The sequence below is a fragment of the Pinus tabuliformis genome, chromosome 3_1 (assembly GCF_031772625.1).
Source record: "Pinus tabuliformis cultivar Carrire ecotype Pingquan chromosome 3_1, CPIR1, whole genome shotgun sequence".
In the NCBI taxonomy this organism is placed as follows: domain Eukaryota; kingdom Viridiplantae; phylum Streptophyta; class Pinopsida; order Pinales; family Pinaceae; genus Pinus; species Pinus tabuliformis.
In genome coordinates this window covers 71,670,765-71,692,095 of record NC_142301.1, presented here as the reverse complement: position 1 = coordinate 71,692,095, position 21,331 = coordinate 71,670,765, and the positions used below count along the sequence as shown (strand labels likewise).

The 21,331-nt window shown below is 38.8% G+C and overlaps 1 protein-coding gene across 3 annotated transcripts in view; it reads right to left on the bottom strand.

Annotated features, from left to right (window-relative positions):
- The window catches only part of TPR10 (ankyrin repeat family protein), a 424,227-nt gene that overhangs the window by 71,581 nt on the left and 331,315 nt on the right, over positions 1 to 21,331 (bottom strand). For all 3 annotated transcript variants that reach the window (XM_089410812.1, XM_089410813.1, XM_089410814.1), the window contains exon 12: positions 15,346 to 15,425. In XM_089410812.1, the coding sequence (XP_089266938.1) occupies positions 15,346 to 15,425 (80 nt within the window). The remainder of the gene's footprint in view (positions 1 to 15,345; positions 15,426 to 21,331) is intronic.

Genomic DNA, 21,331 nt, shown 5'->3' with positions numbered 1-21,331 from the left:
ATATCTGCAAGCATACGACGAAGCCAAACTGCCTCACAGGCTGCCTTAACTGCTCCCCGATACTCTGCTTCTGTTGAGGAGAGAGCCACAACTTGTTGCTTCTTACTAGTCCAAGTAACAGCTCCAGATCCTAGACTAAACACATACCCAGCTGTAGATTTACGGTCATCAACCGAACCGGCCCAGTCAGAGTCAGTGTAGCCACTGAGAGTAGAAGTGGAGTTGTGAGTATATAAGAGGCCGTAATCAGAAGTACCACGCACATATCGTAGCACCCGCTTTGCTGCTATCCAATGATCAGCTTTAGGAGCTGACATAAAGCGAGAAATGTAGCTTACTGCAAAACTGATGTCAGGTCTGGTAGCAGTAAGATAGATGAGACTGCCCACTAATTGCCTGAATAAAGTTTCATCCACAAGAGGAGAGGATGACTGTGCTGAAAGTTTGAGCCCTGGTTCCATAGGAGTCGTGGCCGGTTTGCAATCCTGCATTCTGAACCTTTCCACAAGATTTTTGGCATACTTGGACTGAGAAAGAAAGATCTGATTTTCAGTCTGCCATACTTCAACCCCCAGACAGTAATGAAGAAGTCCCAAGTCTGTCATCTCAAAAGTTCTGCATAGATCTTGTTTGATCCCATGGATCAAATGTGCAGAGCTGCCAGTAATGATAAGATCATCCACATAGACAACTACAAACAAGATATCATCATCAGTATGCTTGATATACAGGTTTGCATCAGATGGACTCCTCTGAAAACCTTGATTTGTCAGATACTGATCAATTTTTATGTACCAAGCCCGAGGAGCTTGTTTCAATCCATAAATGGCTTTAACTAACCGACACACTTTCTGTTCTTGACCAGCAACCTTGAATCCTGGAGGCTGCGTCATGTAGACTTCTTCTTGGAGATCACCATTTAGGAACGCACTTTTTACATCCATCTGATGAACTTTCCAATTGAACTGAGCTGCTAGGGCAAGCACAAGCCTGATAGTACTCATCTTGGCTGTAGGAGCAAAAGTCTCCTCATAGTCGATGCCTTCCTGCTGTGAAAATCCTCGAGCCACAAGCCGAACTTTATACTTGTCTAAGGTTCCATCAGCTTTGTATTTGACTTTATACACCCATTTGCAGCCTATGGGTTTTTTGTCTGCGGGAAGATCAGAAAGAGCCCATGTGTGATTCTTCTGAAGACTCTGAAATTCTGCTTCCATAGCCTGTTCCCACTCAGATATACCCTTAGCTTCTGAATATGTTTGAGGCTCAAAAGTACTGTGAAGGTTAGCCATAAGAGCAAAATTGACTGAAGACTGTTGTCTGTTCTTATGCCTAGAAGTTCTACCTTCAAGGAGCTCATCATCCCGGAGATCACCTATGGTTTTAGCCCACCATTTTGGTCGAAGAGAAGAAGAACCAATATCAGGATTAGAGGGACCAATATCAGGAGGAAGAGAAGCAGGCTCAGGAGCAATAGGGATAGCAAGAGGGGGATTAGCTTCTGGAGGAAGCTCAGATAGAGTAGTATCAAATCTTGATGCTACATCATCCCTCCCATCAGATGAACTGACTGGAAGAAGAACACTGTGAGGCGGATCCTCAGAACGCTGCTCAGAAGAAGAAGACTGAAAGAATCCTCTGTCTTCATCAAATACTACATCTCGACTGAAGCTAAGTCGACCAGTGGCTATATCTATCAGCCTATAAGCCTTGTGATGATCACTGTATCCTGTCATCATGAGTTTCTGACTTTTGGAATCCAACTTAGATCGCTTAGCAGATGGAATCCAAACATATGCAACTGAGCCAAAAACTTTGAGATGACTGATTTTAGGCTTACGACCAGACCACACTTCTTCAGGAGTCTTCCCTTTAACAGCCTGAGTAGGGGATCGGTTAAGAAGGTAAACAGCAGTAAATACTGCTTCAGCCCAGAATTTGTTTGGAACATTCCGGTGTTGTAACATGGAACGAGCCATTTCAACAACCGTGCGATTGCGACGCTCGACAACACTGTTCTGCTGGGGAGTGTAAGGTGTGGTGAATTGACGTTTGATGCCATGAATATCACAGAAGTTGGCAAAAGCTGAGGAACAAAATTCCCCCCCATTGTCGGTCCTAAGGGTCATGATATTACAACCAGATTCTTTTTCAACTAAAGTTTTAAACTTCTGAAAGGTACTAAGAGCATCAGATTTATTTTTTAAAAAATACACCCACATCTTTCGACTGAAGTCATCTACAATAAGTAAAAAGTATTTGCAAGCAGTTATAGAAGCTGTATTCATAGGACCACAAATATCAACATGAAGTAACTGAAGTACCTGGGATGCGCGCCAAGATTCTCCATTTTTGAATGATGACCGATGTTGCTTTCCCGCTTGACAGGCGCTGCATACCCCCAACTGCTGAGTCTGAATATCAGGTAATCCTGACACAAGTCCCTCCCGAGAGAGCTGAGAGAGATACTGCATATTGAGATGCCCATATCGCTGATGCCATAGAGTACTGATGGGAGAGACACGAGCTGCTAGTGCCACTTCTGGAAAGTCACCGGTGTCAAGTAGCCTGTATAGACCATGGTCCTCGAGGCCAGTAGCAACTGTTAGACTGGTCTCCCTGTCAATGATGGAGCATTTGTGTGCACTGAACATAACATCAAGCTGAGGAGAATTCCTCATAATCTGACTGACAGAGAGCAGATTAATCTCCATACCAGGAACATAGTATACATTTAGAAATATGAGCGTGCGTCCACCAGACTGTATTTGAACTGTACCCCTGCCAGCAACAGTGTACTTTTCACCTCCACCAAATACAACTGAATCACTGAAAGGTGAAAAGTCAATAAACCAGTCACGCCTGTGAGAGAAGTGGCGTGATGCACCAGAATCAATGTACCATGCAGAAGAAGGTACATGTTCTGAAGACCTTTTAGCCATAAAGGCGTAAAAGGCAGAATCTGTCTGCTCGGAATGTTCTGCAACATTCGCTGTCTGATGTGACCCTCCCTGTTTCTTTTGTTCAGCAGCAATCCTCTGCCTGCAGTCTTTCTTCATGTGACCGAACTTGTGACAGTAATTACACTGTACACTTTTCTTCCTGTTAGGATCAAAAGACTGAGATGATCTTCTCTGCTGAAAAGACTGAGAGGACTGATATTTTGCAGCAAATGCATTGTCCAAGGGCACTGATGAAGTACCACTACCAAACTGCTGTTTCCACCTATCTTGCTGCAGAAGTTTGGTACATAAATCTGAAAACTTCAGATCAATAGTTGTAATGTTGAGTGTTTCAATGAAGTGTTCATAAGATTTTGGTAGACTCTTCAGGGTAATGACTACCATATCTTCTTCCTCCATGGTCCGACCAATGGCGTCGAGCTGATCTCGAATGTCTTTAATTTTGTTGAGATGTTCCTGTAAAGACATATGTTCATCCATCATGATGGAGAACAACTGATTTTTGAGAAAAAAAGCTCTGCTTTTATCAGATGTCTCATGCAATTCTTTCAACTGTTCCCAGATTTCAGCAGCTGTCTTGCCAGAAGGGATCTGTGGTAACTGATCATCAGCTACAGAGAGCTTGAGAAGCATAACAGCCTCTCGATTTCGATCATCAAATTTATCTTGATCGGTCCCGGCTGTTCCTGGACGAAGCTCTTTTCCCAAAATGAGTTGATCAAGACGCCTGTACTCAAAAATGGTCAGCAGTCTTTGTTTCCAAATGTTATAGTTGCTGCCATTAAACCGTTGATTTCCTTCTAACATCAGATTGGTAAGTGTGGCCATTTTCACCAGGAAACTACAGAAGTATGACACACAAGAACAATGTAGCTGACTGTTTATCTGATGTAAATTAGAGAACAGAATTTGTCCTTTAAAAAAAAATTTACTCAACAGAGGTATCTCTCCAGTCTAAATCAATGATAATCCTGCTAGCACAAAAAATATAAATTTCTGAGAATTTTATTTTCCCACAGGAGCATGCAAATTTTTCCACAGGATACCAAACAAAATCCGCTGATAAAATTTCTAACAACCGGAACTGCTGATGAGTTCTTGTGATATTTCAGGGTTGGAACCACAATTCTCTCTCTGCTGGACAGACTCTTAGCTGGGTCGAGTTTTTCTTGAGAAGTAGACAAGAGTCGAGTTGCCTCCCTTGATAGCTGAGTGAAGTATAGACTGCTGGAGCAAGCTTCTGCTAACAGAATTCGAGTTCTGGTCACAAGGGAGTTATATTCCCTTATGTCAGCGCAGGCCGTGGGCTATTCTCAACTGCTGGCTGCGTATTTCCTCTACAGAATGCCGGCAACCAAAAACACGGAAAACAATTTCCGGCAGACACCACGGATTGGTGACGTTGATAATTTTAACTCCCACTATCTAACCATGATGGCCGACGTGAGCGATCAAGGCTTTACGTCTCAAATGAAAACGTCTCAGCGTGTTTCAACTGCCACGGGCTGCAACAGACGGATTTTTCAAAAAACACCTGACACGGTTTATCACATACGGGCTGGAAATAAATCACGGTTTTCAGATCTATATAATCACCATGGATACGGGAACTACACAGATTACGTGAACAACACGGATACGGATGCGTATGACAGAGCTGTAATGAACCACGGGGTTTACATAATATTTGCAAGATACAGCGATTTCACAAGAAACAGGTGACGTGAAATATAATGAACCACTGGTTATAAATATACTTCCACGGGTTTGACTGATAAATCCACGGGTTTCAAAAACGGTATATACGCGGATTCACAAACTGTATATCCTTGGGTTATCACGACGGCATATGGTCAGAACGACTGCAAAAAATTATAATCACAGGATGTGGAATTATATAATCACCACGGATTTCGACTGCAAAAAATATACTCACGGGATTCGGAAATTTAAATAACCACGGGGTTTCAGAAATATATATCCACTCCAATATATATCTTCTCAGATTTCAAATGAGAATCCACAGACTTCAAATATAGATCCTCGGGCTTTCATAAAGAATATCCACGAGTTTAAAAAAAAAAATGCGTATCCACTGGTTTGACAGTCTTGAAGCTAATAATCACGAATTTGCCCGCAGATATAATTTTCAAACCACGATTCTGTCTTTCAAAAAACACAAGTGAGTTTTGAGAGAAAACACCTAGATCATGAATGCTGAGAAATTCCTTGATGTGGTCGAGTAGCTGCCAGGTGAAGAAGAAGATAGCCGAATCCACGATTCCCAGCAAAACTGGCCAGTAAAAAAAATCCCGCACCCACGAAGATATTCACCGCCACAAAGTTATTTCTTTAATAAACTGATCATGCAAGAGAAGAATCCATTTCTGTATCGAGATGGACGACTGTAAGCTTTTATCACAGCGAGCAAAGCCGAGGCTAAGACTCAGTGAAGGCTGCCTGGCTTACAGAGCGCTCGACCTTAGAAAGGACTCAAGAGATTTCGATGCAAAGAGAAATACTGTTCAAAAAATCTCTTAACCTTGCTCTGATACCATAAAAGAATGTTGAATGAAATTAATTAACATGGAGCAAACAGCTCAATGATAATACAAAGATATTTACAAGAATAGAAACATCAGGTTTCTATGTAGAATATCGAACAAACAGTTTCATCTAAGAAACTGCTAAAAGAATAAGAATAGAAACATCTAAAAGACTGAGCATTACTAAATAGAGATATAGAGATATATTCTAATACGAAGAAGAAGTTGTTGATGAATGAAAGAGTTCCTAGTTAAGAGGGAGCTCTAACAGGTCCCTGATCAAGAGGGAGTTTAGGATCACCCCTGATTACAAAGAAGTGACAATTGTGTTTTCCATTTCATTGGTCATGCACTAGACCAGGGCTAACAGTCGTAAGTCTAGATGAAGGCTATGCATGGAAATGTAGACACAAGATAGACACAACATTCTTGTCTTCACTTGGGAAGAAAGAATGTGAGGATTGGGTAATCATCTGGCATCCGATACTCTTTGAGGATGTGTAGGGCATCCAAGGCAAGAGTAGGCAAGAGGACCGATATTCTTTGAGGGCTGGGAACCCAAGACAAGAATAGTCCTAGAAGGTCATACTCAGTGAACACCCGGGTGGGTATGTACCTTGAGAGACAATGATTAAGGTGTCTATAAATCATTGGTCTCGCCAGCATTGTAGCTCATGATCTCATGAAGAGATGGAGTTGTTAGTCAAGGCCTTGCACTACGATAACGTTGACTGATATGATGCTATAATAGATGGATTGCATATCCGGTTTCTCTTATGTGAATTCTTCAAGATTGAAACATAGCCAAACGCCTTGTAATGTTGTATGAATACCTCCCTAGTTAAGAGGGAGTGTTTAAGGAAATGTAACTAGGTTCAGTCTTCATAAATGTACTTTTGATATTTGTATTTATTCAAGAAAAGGAAATATTATTTTTATATTATGTCAATGAGTTTCTTGCTCATTGCAGTAGGTCTAGCACATGTTAAAGTGTTATAGGTAAATCAAAAGGTCAAAAGAATTATGTTAAATACCTTAAGGGTATGTTACATTGTGTATAAGAGTCAAGGAAGTAACCTCCAAGTAAATTCAAGTCCCCTCCTATGCAAAGGCGCCATTAAAGAGTCTCCTTCAAGTAGGTGAAACTACCAAAGAAACCATCTGAGTAAGCATAACAAGTCGGCTTGCAAATAGTCTACATGTCAACCTTCTAGTGGGCCTAAAAGGAGGGACAGTCCTCTATAAATAAAGGTTGTCCACTCCATTACAACGACAACCAAGCATCTCTAAAATCAGCGAAGAGAAGAGGCTAGAAAAAGGGTAACAAAGGATGAAGAAGAGGTCTTCTAGGGAAGCGAAGGAAGGAGGAGAAAAGCTGAAGTGGAAAGGATTGTTTTCTAGGGTTAATACAGTCACACGTGCGAGAAAAGATAGGACAGTCTGCAGTTATATCAGCAGTAAGGTCATAGTCACATGTTAATCATTGTTTGGGTTAGAAATTAGGCCTACAAGGCCTCTCAAGGCAAGCGAAGAATACTCTCTCTCTATCGAAGGTAAAAGGACCCTAATTCTCTAGGGTACCTCTCTCACGTGTGAGAATTAGGGCTGCAATGTTGTCACACTAAGGAAGAACGACGTGCTAGAAGAAGGAAGAAGTGCTAGGGAACGAAGTGCATGGAAGGAGGTGAACGAAGTGTCGGGAAAACATAGTGCAGAGAAAAGGACTTGACTTTTGCTTGGAGGATCTTCTAGTCAAGGTTCTAGGGTTGGGCATTGATCAAGAAAGAAGCTTCAATAATAAGAGAAAACTTACTGAAGGGTTTTCCTCTCAAGAGAAGAGAGGTTTTGGCCCTGGCAGAGAGCCAACATTTGTGTTCTTGTCTTTATGTTTTTGGTAGCAGTTTGATGAAACACACACATGAATAATAAGAAGAAGATCAAGCTAAGATAATTCTAAAAGTGCTTCACAAATTGTTTTCAAGTCAAACAGAATCACACTACACCTAATTTCCCTATATTCTTCAACATCCCTCCTCCGTATTTAAAAGGGAGGACCTCTTATGCTCTTAGTTTAGCTTTACTTTCTTTTGGCATTAGTCCTAGATCTGATTACTAACTTTTCTTCTTGCTCTCATCTAATTACTTGGAGTTTCATTGTCATCATATCTTAGATCTAATCTCTTGAGTTGCATTTCTTCTTCTCTTCTTGTTAGCAATCTCATCTGTCATCATCTACTTGTGCTTTCATCGTATAATTCTCACTTGTTTTGACTATCATAATATAATATAAGTGAAGAACATCTTAAGGAGCATTATTAACCAAAGGTATTTGAGTTATTGTTTCTAACATTGAGATCTAACTGTCATGTCTTTCATTTTTTATTCATCTTGTGCTTTAAGTGATTATCATAAACCTTGATTATAAGTGGATTGGGATTTCCTTTCTTGAAGCATCTTGTTATAATTGAATCTTGTTGAAGCATTTGCATTTGCATCCTAGATCTAGAATTGTATCCTTAAAATTTACCTCCAAGTATAAGCTTGGTTTATAGAAATTTTTAGGACAACCTTCTTTACTATTCAATTTGAGAAGCTTGACGCTTAAACAACGGTTAAAATGAGTGAACTTGCAATTCTCTTGTCGCTAAGTCCTTAGCCTCGTTCCCCAACACTTCTCCCAACAACCTTGTTCTAAGACAAGTTTTGACAATTAAGGACAAGGAATTCACCTTAGTTTACACATATAATTAAAATTAACCAAGATCTTGCATCTCACATAGATAGATCTTGTATTCAGAGTCTTTCAATTGGTTATTGTAATTGGAAATGTGAGCTCATCCTATACTTGCATGTTTTACATTGTTACACTTGTTTTCAAGCTTGTTGTCTCTTAAATATCATCTTTATTTTAAGTACAAGTTGTATTCTTGCAAGTTTATCTCAAATCTTATTGCTCATATCTCCAGTTGCTTTTAACCTCATCTCTTGTAATAACCTTGTCTTGCATCATTCCCTATCTTGTAACTTGAAGTATCATCCCTTTATTTGCAAGTATCATAATCCACATTTGGCATTGTTATTATGGCATTGGTCTCTCATTTTTCCTCTCATTAAGTATCATATTGATCTAATTAAATCCATTTTTTGATACTTACATTGCTCAATAATAATCACACTTGTCAATTAATCTCACTCCAAGTTATCTAGAGAGGTAATTGTCTTGCCTTAGATCTCCTAGAACTTGTTGTTTCAACAAGTCTTCCTTTAGTTTCATCCTTAGGGACTAGCCCCCTTAACTTACCTAAGAGAGAGCTTAAACAGAGTGAGTTAAAAATAGTTGGCAGCCCCTACTCTGAGCATTGTTACATAAAGACTATACCTTGTGGGGTTGGAAACTTTTCCCACATCTAGGTGCACAGCTTAGGCGACAACATCTCCCAATTGCGAAGTTTCTCCCAAGCATAAATTCCCTTACAAACGATTCCCATGACTTGGGAAAACCATTCAGTACCACATTTAGAAGATTTACATTCTCCACTTTCTCCCCACCAATTGCAACCTTATCCCGTGTCTCGGTGACACTCATGAAGTAACTGGTAAAGTTACCAAACCTTGACATCTAGGTGGATCTGAGCTTGTTTCTCAAGATCATCTTCCCATTCATGTTGTCACTCTGGAACAAGTCCACTAAAGCCTTGAAAATCTCACTAGCTATCCTCTTCTCTGTCAGGTGAGGGGGCAGTTGGGGGTATTTACCCTCTTTGGTCGATGGAATGGATGAAGAGGTTGGGGGTGGGTGTTGGTGTTCAAGCAACGTGGGGCAATACGAATTCCTCGCTTGGGTTCCCCAGGGGTTAGTTCAGCAATGCCTACAAACATACTTACTAGGTGGCAAACCAAGTGATCTCCTTAATTGAAGCATGCCAAGTTATATTGAATGGAGAGTTGGGGCAACCTAAGGGGGGTATATGTTGGTTGTTGAATCTTCTTCTTATCAACAATCTCCCAAAGATCATTCTCTTTCAGCGGCAAGGTAACCTTTTCCTTTTAGGGCAGAGAATTTGACACTCCCTCCAACCTATCATAAAACTTGAGATTGGTTGTTGCCATTTATAGATCTGGTAATCATTGCCTTATTTTAAGCTTCTAGCACCCACAAGAACAATAAATCATGATAGTATATGGATATGCTAAGATCTCCTCATGGATCTATGTTAAAGAGAATTGTTCATTATATCAAGGGCACTTCCCAACTTCTTATTAAGTATCCTGGTGACAAAGTAACTAGTTGGCCAGCTACACCAACACAAATTGACTGGAATACGGAAACGACAAAAAGTATACATCTGGCTATGTGTATTGTCTTTGTTCAAGACCTATTGATGAGTCTTATAAAAAGCAAGAGGTGATTTCTCTTTCCATCACAAAAGTAGAGACTATCATGGTATAGTGCACGCTAACATAAAGGTGGTATGGAATTGACATCTAATGGGTCAACTTGGTTCTCGAGTCAAGACTTCAACTGTGGTATATTGTGACAAACAAAGTGCAACACAAGTTGCAGAGAATCTTATTGCACAAAACAAAAGGAAGCATGTGTAGCTTCATGCTCATTACATGAGACAATTAGTACGGAATAATGTTTGTAAAATTTTGGGCTATGCTTGGGCTGCAAAAAGTTGCAGTTATGGGTGGTGTATAGATGTAATTTCACCTCCTAAGTCTCTAGAGCAATGTGCTAATGGGAGGTGTTGGAACAACAAGCTATGCAGTTTCATCGCACATCTAGATCTTTTGAACTAGTGTCAAAAATAAAAAATTGGCTAGAAGAGTCAACTGAGCATTCGACTATGTGGTCGACTAGGCATTCGATTGGTTGGAAATTAGACCAAAGCAGCCCATTATGCACCCTCACCAATCTATGTCGACCTCATCTTCCTCACTTCATGAGTGTTGGTTACATTTCCATGCTATATGAGATGGTTTTATGGGTCAATCGTGTTGAAATTTTGTAGTTGTGGTTGGTATTCTTCAATTACATTAAAAAAAATGAATTTGCCTCCAAAAATCTGAAGTCAGTTAAAGGAGGGAAATTAATTTTTTTAATTTTAAATTCAAGTTGCCTCCAAAAAGATCAAGTCGGCCCGCATAAGGGCACCCTAAATCCTTTATTAAAAAGGCACTCAATTTCCTCATTTGGTGACCAATTAAATCTTCACATCATATATCTCTTTTTAGCTCGCTAGTGGGGAACAAGTTTGATGAAGGAGTTGAATTTATTTGACCACACGTGTGGGTTTGACCAAGGTTATTTTCTGTGATGTAATTTGATCTTGAGCAACAATTTGACTTCGCACATGTGGGCCGCAGAGCTTGACTGTTGATAGAGGTTTGACCAAGTTGATCTGGGCAGAATTGGGACCTCTAACTACAAGCTAACCAAGGGTGTCTGGGCAATCTTTTGACTGAATTTCTAGGCAGGTCTTTTCGCATAGTTTGACCAAGTTTTGGGCTTGTTTGACCAAGTTTGACCTGAGTAGTTTATGTGGTCAATGTGGTCTTGTTGAATTGATAATTTCTCCTTAGAAAAGGTTGTTGGGTTTTTCCCTAGTTAAGGGTTTTCCCAAGGTAAAATTTCTTATGTCTTTGTGCATTATTGTTCTACTATGATCTCTATTGTTAATACATTTATGGTTGAATTTCTCTGAAGTATAATTGCTTAATGATAATTTGAATGTGTTAAAGTAATATCAACATCATTGGAAGTAATTATCAATTTCAAGAAATTGTGCTTGTCTATATTGCACTTGAAAAATCAACATGGTATCAGAGCAAGGTTAAGAAATTGCATTAAGATCACTTATTGAAGACACCTCTTTTCCAATCAAATCAATGACCAGACTTTTGATCAAATGGCTCCCTTTTTTAAGGCTGAGAATAAGCTGGAAGGTGCACAAATTTTAGGGCTTGTTATTCTTCTAGGGTTTGTTCTCTCACAACTAGCATCAACCCTTCTCATTTCAGAGACAAATCCTAATCCATTTTTGATAGCCCTCATCTTTGACCACGAGTAAATGATACCGAGTATCTCTAAGGGTTGAGCTCTAGTTATGTCTAAACATGGTAAAACAAAGTTTTGACCAAGTTTGGAGAAGGGATAAAAACCATAGATTAGGGTCGAATGGCCTCAGCCCTAGTTACATCAGAATTGAATGGCCTCGGCCCTAGTCGCAGGAGGGCCGAGGGGCCTCAATCCAAAAATGGGAAGGCTAAGAGGCTTCAGTGGGTGAACAAAGGAAGCAAAGAAGCCTCAGTTTGGAGGGCAGAAGAAGCTAATGTACCCCAAACCTGTGAAGAGGTAAGAAAAGTTGTAAACAAGGTTGTTTTTCTATGAATAAATTCCAGGGACAGAAGTACAGAGGAGAGCCACAACTTGCCTAAGGCGAGGCCACAACCCCAACAGTGTGAAGATGCCTCAGTAGCTTAGCAATGATGGACAAATGTTGTTGATGATGATTTTGTAAAGGAAAATTTGGTTTGAAGGGATAAAGCTTTTGCAAAGTTAAGTTCGATCAAGAAGTAATATTAGCATGCCTTCACATCTTCATATGGTAACCATATTCAATGGAGGAAGTAAAACAATCCTCTTAGAATTTGAAAATTTGCAAGAAGAAACTTGGAGGTTGTTGCATGCACCAGTGTTTTACAACTCGGACTCGGATTCGGACTCGGCCGAGGATCGACTGGGACTCGGACTCGGACTCGGCAATGACTCGGCCGGCTCGATTTCAATGACTCGGTCGTTGTAAAAAATACATTAAATATTTATTGGGGCAAATAAAAGATTGTTGTTTTAGATTGGTTTTATGAGTGCCAACCTCAAAGTTATATAAGCTCCATGCACTTTTCTTTCTAAATTGCAAATACATTCTATGCTAACATTGAGTATCTACAAGAGAAAAACAAAACTGGAATTGTATATAATATATCATGTGATAAGTGTATACTCTTGAGTCTTAATCAGTGCTGGAGCAGAAATACAATCAGAATATGCTGGAGTGTCCATATTTTTAGCATCTTTCATAACAAGAAAACCTTTAGCCGACGATTGCATACATATCTCTTCCCTCTTGTTAGAAGACAACGACTGAATTGAAGTGACAACATCAACAAAAACAAATTTCCACCTTAACCTACAGATAGTGAAGAATGTAGTAATTTTGAGGTAGTTCCAAATGCTCGCAAAGGCAGAGAGCACTAGATAGCTGCAGTCGCCAAAGAGGGCTGCTCTACAATGCACCTGCCCTTCGAATAAAGCTCAGTGCTGATACTGTATATGGCACTGCCAATAGTGTCTAGCAAAGTGACAGTCCCAAACCATGTGTTTCACTGTCTTTGGTTCACCAGACACTAGAGAAAGTCCTTTTTTAAGCCCACTATTCGTCAAATGGGCCTTGGATGGCAGCCCCTGATAAATGACTAGCCAGATAAAGACCTGCAACTGATAAGACAAACGGTATGCAATCTGTGAATCCACCTGTCCTCGGGATCTGAAGAATTCAAACAAGCATTAAGCATAGAAGAAAAGACATGTTTTTTATGTAACAGGAAGTAGAGTTTCTTGGAGTCACACTGCTGAATTTTCCTACCAAACAACCATCCCCAGTCTCTCCACAATGGGCCCTGTGTAACAATGTTCAGTTTAAACAAGTCCTCAGGAGGATTCAACTCAACAATATCCTATGTAACTAGCTTGTCTGAAGAAAGGAGGGCCTTCTGTCGTGCTAAAAGGTCTGGAATTATTCCATGATCTAGCCTCAAAGTCCCAAAGATCCCTCTAGAGTCTAGGCAAAAATATATTTTCTGAACTTGAACGAAACGGCCGTTTTTTGACGTGACCCGGCCGGGTTGACCGGGTCAGCTATGACCCGGCCGAGTCATTGGCTGACTCGACCGAGTCATAGCTGACTCGGCCAGCCGAGCCGGGTCAAAGGCCGGGTCAGCAAATTTTTTTATGAAACGGAACGAAACGGCCGTTTCCGTTTCGGTACGGCCGTTTCGTAAAACACTGGCATGCACAAATATTGATGATCTGTTAACGACAAATTTTGTGGAGGACATTGGAATTCCATATTCCCTCTTTGATGGAAACATCTTACTGTCATGAAGTATTCCTTATTGAGATTTGTAAATATGGCTAAACTTGCATTGGGATTCAAAGGTTGTATTGGATCATTGATCTTGATTCATTTGCTTGGACTAGAATATCATAGTGGATATTGGTAGCTTGATTGAGATTGAACATAGTTAATGGACCTAACATGATGGAATAGGGCTGAACAGAACTCTAGAAAGCATAATAGCAAGGTTGTAAAAAACAAAGTTCATATATGCAACAATAATCTTCAGAGTACTTCGAAGACCAAGACATCCATTGTAGGACAAGTAGTTGTATAAATATTATATAAAAGAATTGATGATATGATTACAAATGAGGGTGAGGGTCTGCTTATTTACCTAAGCAGATACCTCTTCACCAATGGTCATGTCCTTAGGGACATACCACTTCATTAACTAATTACTAGCTAATTAATCATTAATTAGAATTATTATTGTTTACATTAATTTTATTATTTTTGTGTGAATTATATTCATAACATTGCCTTCCTCTTCAAAAAAAATTGTCCCCAAAGCTTACTGATGAAAAGACTTGATCTCTTTTTCTGTTTTGAATGTCTTCTCGTCTCGAAACATCAATTTCGAAATCTCCTTAAGGTCTTGTGATGCCACTCCATAGCAACGTGTTCAACTAGAGGAAACCCTTCTTGTTATGCTTTGAGGACAAAGCATCTCTAAAGGGGGTGGAAATGTTATGAATAAAATATTCATAAATAACATTAATTAAATAATTTAATTAATTAGTGATCTCTACTGTCCTACTGTATTTATGGTTTAATTTCTCTGAAGTATAATTGTTTAATGATAATCTGAATGACCTAAAGTAATGTCAATACCATTGGAATTAATTATCAGTTTCAGGAAATTGTGCTTGTCCATATTGCACTTGAAAAATCAACAAATCGGTGTGTGTGTGTGTGTTTGTGTTTGTGTGTATCTGTATGGAAATTTGTTGGTTTCTTACACTTTACATATCTCATCTATGTTCAACTGTGCTAGTGTTTTAATGGTATCTTTAGACGCTGCCTCTCCCTTGGAATATTATTCTTTGATCCACCTAATCTCTTGGTTTTTACTTCCCATGCTTCATGTAACAAAGCATACACCAGGATTTTTAAGGAGATATATGGGAAATTAACTTATATTCATTAATGAAGGATTTCAAAGGATAAGGCGTCACCTGTATAGACAAATAGTAGGTCAACTTATAACTAGGTCTCCAAGAGTAATGCCTCTGAGGGCTAGTGTATATAAGATATTAATATATCCATACACGAGTGTATATGATTGTTTGATATTGTTATCTTTGGTTATTGTGAGTTATTCCCCTAATGTCTTATGAGTTACTACAACCTATCATTACTATTGTTGGGAGCCTTCCTCCACATGTATATTAGGTGCATTCAACGTTTATTCTGTCTTTTTGGATAATTTAGATCATGACAACCATCAAAGGGAGAAGATGAAATACAAAATATTAGGGTGACAAAATGAAAGCAAAATACATCCTAATTGAACCATAGTATTATAGAAAAAACATTTTATTCACTCTTAGAAGATTCACAAATGATAGAATCAACAAACAGTAGTATAAAAATATCTTCTTTTTTTATTTTTCTCTTAAAAAAAACATAACAATAAAAAGTGTACTTTATTACCTAAATGCATCAACAAGTTCTTTATTTTCAGGATCAAGCTCCACTCCTTCATAGAATGCATTTGCAGCTTCATCAAAGTGCTGAAACAAGAAGATAATTAATCCATGAATCTTGTCTAACCATAAAAATATACCAAATATCATACACGTACACAATATCAATAAGAATTACATAGAAAAAAATTATAAATGCAGCTCAAAAAATAAAAAATAAAAATAAAAAACATTATTGCGACAATCTTGAAATAGTATTGATTATTATAACACCTAAATTAAAATTAAAGCTACTACAAAAAGGTTCAAAAAGGATACATTTGCTCACAAGTCTTCACCAAAGTTAACAAATCCCTTTCCATCATATCTAATATCCAATTGTAATGTACATATAACTACATTACAATATGATAACATATCGCATATAATAATAATAATAATAATAAATGTTGATTATATGAAAATTCAAGACTCATTTAATAATAGTACTTAATAAAATTTAATTGGGCATAATAAATTTTGAATTTGGCATAACAAGAAGAGATTTGAAAATATATTAAGCGTGTGCACAAAAAAAAAATAGTTACCATTATAACACAATTGCAATGTGGAGTTGTGGACATTTTCGCAACCCATGCATCCCTGAGCCAACTCCATAAGTACATGCAAGCAACCAAACCACCCTATGTTGTCTAGAGGGTGTTGAACTCAATTTATCAAAGTTCCAAGGAAGTTGAAGGACCAAATTTTTTGAAGGATCATATCATCTATCTAGAGTCTACATGTCATTTGTAAACCCATTCTGCAAGATATGTAATGTAAATGATCCTAGTAAGATAGTGAAAGTACATGCAAGCAACCAAACCACCCTATATTGTCTAGAGGGTGTTGAACTCAATTTATCAAAGTTCCGAGGAAGTTGAAGGACCAAATTTTTTAAGGATCATATCATCTATCCAGAGTCTACATGTCATTTGTAAACCCATTCTGCAAGATATGTAATGTAAATGATCCTAGTAAGATAGTGAAAGTATGTAACAAGCTAGGTATGCCTACTATTTTGGCAAAAAGTTTCATCCTAAGAGGTTTTTCATCTCATTGACTCATGTGTGTTTCTAAACACAAATGGTCTGCAAAGTTTTTCCCTCCATCCTCACCCCAAAGCTAGAGTGGAATTCTTCATCAAAGTCTTAGGGGAGTCCTAGTGTTCTAGTCAAGTCTTATGTAAAAGTGATTTGGGAATAATTTAAGCTAGTTGGCTAAATTATTTTATTACAAATCACTTGGCCTACTAAATCATGTTGTGTCGCAGAATTGGGTATGTCTCTCCAGGGTCTAAGCGAAATGTGTATTCCCCCTTTTGAGGGTTTTGGTTGTGAAATCTTATCTATTAGAGGGTGGAAAAATAATTAAATCCTCATGTGTAAATTAATTAATTTTTCTGGCGAAATAAAAATTAAATCCTAAGCCAGAAAATTAATTAATTAAAATGTCTTAGGAAAAATAATTCTCCAAGTGGAAAAATTCGTGGGTCCTAAAAGCATCAATTTTTAAAAGTCCTCCACCAAGGAAATATTGTCTATTTCAAAAAAAATTGGACTCTTGGACCTTGGTAGTTAAGTCAAAGTCAATTTTTTGAGGAAATTAGCGCAAAATAATTAATTTTGAGTTAACAAAAAGGGATCAAAAAAATTTGAATTTTCCTCAAAAATAATTATTTCAACGACTAAGATTAAAAGATAATAAAGTATTATTTGACATTTGAGCTTACTTTGACAAGGATCAAAGAAACTAGCCTTTATTTTTCCACTTAGAAGATTTAGCTATAAATTAGAGAGTCATTTGAGTCTCTAGCCATCTAATTTTTGGCTAAGAAATTGCTGCTGAACCATTTGTATAAACTATTGTCCCGTTGAGAACTATTTTCTTCCATAATAAAGACTTTGGGGTGTAACTCAAGATGTACTTGTTCATTGATTTGTGGTATGTACTGACTACGGCCTTCCTATGTTGTGCTTATATATGATTATTTTGAGATAATAAATAGTGTTTGCAGGTACTTCAGTCCTTGGTCTCCAAGTTCACAAACTATGGGCAAGGATCATTTTGCTTGGATCCTAAGTATTTGTATAGTGGACTAAATCTTCGCTAATACTATAGTGTGCATGGGTTTTTTAAAGCATTTTTAGCCATTTATCAAGGAAAAAAAGCCAAAAAATATTTTTCTCAAAATTTTAAAAAAATTTCAAAACCCTTGTATATTTGTAGATTTTGTAAATAATTTTGTAAATCTAATTTGTAAATTATTTTTTTTATAACTTGGGTTTTGGGGTTTTAAGTATTTTGTATATATTTTGGGGTTTTTGGTGTTTTATTTCTATTTTTGGAGGTTGAATCAAGAGAAAATGCTAAAGTGGAGCTAGATCTAGGCTCTTGAGGGTAAGACCTAGTCTCTAGGAATTTTGTAGGGCCAGCCATGGAAAAGTTTTCAGAAAATTGAAGAGTTGAAGCATAAAAAACAAAAATTGGAGCAAGGGTTTCAAGGTTTTCAGGGCTCCTAGCTTCGATTTTCTCCTCCAAACCCTCAGTCATCCTACTATCCCTCTGCATCACCCCTTTCAGCCTTCCTAAGGCTGGTCGTAAGCCATAGGGCTCTTAGCCTGTCCTATAACCCTTGTCGCGAGCCTTAGAGGTACTTCTTCAAGGGCTTGCGGCTGCCTCTTTTGAGGCCTTCCCTAGGGTGTCGCAGGCATTATGGCCTCAAACCCTAGGCCGCAGCCCCTAGTGGGCCTTTCGGCCCTTCCCACGCTAAACAACAGCCTTTTTTGGGCTTGCCGTAAGGCCTAATTGGCCTTTTACCCTAGCTACAAGCCTATTAAGGCCTTTTCCCTTCATTTTTGGCCTCTCTCTTGCCCTCTCTTGGCCCTAAATTTCCATATGCTTATCTCTGAAATTTTTCTAGACTGATTGTTGGTGTGTTTTGCAGAGAAAATTGGTTCAAAGTTTGTATTTTCAGGTATCAAGTCATTGGACAAAATTTTGCACAAGTTGGGCTAGTAGACTTCAAGGCCTAGGGCCTAAGGGTTTGATCTCCTAACCCTTGTTTCCTCATTGTTTTACTTCAGCAAGTAAATTAACTCATAACAGTGATAAAAACATCCTAAATTGCCCTAAAAAATCATTCATAAGTTGCTTGGCATATTAAGGAATAAATTGCATAAGTTGGGCAATCATAGCTTGGCATGAATCTAGAATTTTTGGTGACTGACATCTCTGCATAACAAATCTGATATAACAGTGGTAAATTATATATTTGAAAGGCTAATCTATCCAAATTCTTGAGTTGGCAAAGTTTGATTTGATAATTGGGTTTCTTTTCATTACATTGGGCAAGTATTTGCACTTTAAATTGGGCATATAAAGTTAATTTACTTGTTGTGGTCACTGTTGTCATAATAGTCACCTATTGTTCATTGTGAGGTCATTGGAGCATAAATTGCATAAGTGCTCTCATAGTCTTACACTCTATTGTATATTGTTCCTAGCATTGATTTTGTGGAAGTGACTATGTTAATTTTAAGCAACAATGGTATGTTCTATGCTTGAGACCAATTTTACTTCAATTTCTTTATTGGCCCAGTTTCAATATTCAGATTAGCAATCACATCAACATGATAGTAAAATGCAAATAGAACATAAACATAAAAAGTAGAAGACAAGAGGACACAAGATCTGGCACTAGCCAGGGACAAACCCCAATGTGGAGAAACCCTTGATCAAATCTTCTTTTAGTCTTCACTAGTTCAGCAGAGAGAGATAGTACAATTTACAAATCTGATAATTTACAACATCAACAAAAGAGCCCTGACTAGAAAAGTCAATGTCAGTCAACAGTCAACATTTAGCCTCGATTTCTGTGACCAAAAATGCGGTCTGCCCAAACAAAGATAGCCCTCACAAAACCGCAGTCAAAGGAGGTCAACACATGATGGTCAAACTGTCCTAAAATTTGGTCTCCTGAAGTTTTGGTCTCCTGAAATTTCGTTCTCCTGAAATTTCGCTCTCCTGAAATTTCTTATGTGTGGAGAGAGAGAGAGGCCCAGAAATCTGTACCCCAATCAATGAGGAGAGAGAGAGAGAAGTATGAAGATGAGTGTGTCCAAATGAGGCTAAGTCACCTTCTACTTATATGCAACGTTGAGGATGAATAGACATGACTGTTGGGCTTCTGAGCCTACATAAGTTTGATGGTCGACCTTGACAATTTGACCATAATCAAAATAAATTCATAACTTCATTTGCACATGTCAGAATCGGATGATCTATAGATCAATCCTACACCTCTCGAAGAGAGGAATCCAGGAAAAATATTAGTTTTCATAAATAAGATGACCCATGTGGATTTTGGCCCTAGTTGCCAATTTTAACACTCCCTCTCAACTAGGGAGAACTCCATCTGCTAATCCATCTGCCAATTTGTACTATCTCTGCCATCAATGCACTGCTCTGCTCTGCTCTGTTGAACTATGAAGAAGAAGAATGTAATATTCCTAATTAGCCATGGCTAATTGGAATATTCGATTTTGCTCAATTTTGCCTTCTATAGCTATTTATAAATAAAAAGGTGAGGAGAGGGGGGCATACTCACTTCATGAATAAAGACACTCCTAGTAGCACAACGTTGTAACTTAAAAGGTGAGCCAACGGCGGGCCAAAGAACCATGTAGAGGAGGGGCCCACGTAGACCCTTGGAGTGACTACGCAAATGGTGAGAAACACGTGGCAAGAGGAAAGCTACATTGGAGGAGGTAAGCCTTGGGATTGAGAGAGGCCAACGCTATAAAGGAGAGAGGAGCCTCCTCATTTTGGTATCTGATTATGTGCATTTGAGCTAGTCACTTCGACATAGAGCACGTTGGTTGTTTAGCTAGTCTACAGCATTGTTTAGTGCATTGAGTGTCTCCGTTCGAAGATCTCACCCTTAGACCCAGGGGACTTCGAGTGCCTGCTCGGGCAAGGTATTTCCATTAGTATTTTTGTAGTAGTTTCATCAGCATTTTGGCAGGAGGATTAAGCATCTTGAATGACTACGCAGCCTTGAGAGGGATGACGCAGTTCATTCTGGCAGGAGTTCTAGATTGAGGTTTTGCAGGGGGATTTGTGCTAGGAGGTTGAGCAGGGGATCAACCCTTGCATATTGGAGGATTTTGGCTGAGTTTCAGGCAGAGTTGTAGTGGGTTCATTTCAGTGGCAGCGCGGAGCCTTGAGGGATTGCGTGGGTCCTCAGGGGGGCGATTTTCGAGGGTCAGCCATTTCAGAAAAGCTTTCTGGGTTTTTCTGGATTTCTTGAGTAGAATCCGATTAGAAAGTTTCAGCATTTTCTGAGGAGAGGAACAACCCCAAATCCTCATTTGATTTCCACCAGCAGCAGCAGCACGATAGTTCTCCAGCAGCTTGGACGCAGTTCAGAGAGAGGCCATTCCTTTGTTATTCCGAGTGTATTTCTTCACTTGCCTTGTGCAAGTCGAAGTGCCATCTTTCTGATCACCTCCTGTACTCATTCTATTACTCAGTATAATAAAATGGCTTAGCATTTATCTCTGCATTTCTTGAGTATCTGCTTATATCTCATGGTTATATTGTTATATGTTGCACCATTGTTATTTTTATCACTTTGAGCTTCCCAGTTATTATATCATTTATACGTATTTGGTTGGATTTTACTGGGTTTTGGGGAATATCTCGGAAACAGGATACTACAGTGGTATCAGAGCATAGATCTGGCTCAACCTGTGGAGCTAGCAATCTATGACACCGATGGAAAAGCCCTACATCTGTTACAGAGGTAGAAGATACAGAGACACTGGGCGTAGGTTGGAGAACACTCACGGAGAGGGAGACTGCGTTCTGGTGGTGGACGCAGAACAAGAGGAGCCTGTGGTGGATGCAAAACAGAAGGAGCCTATGGTGGACGCAAAGCAGGACGATCCGAT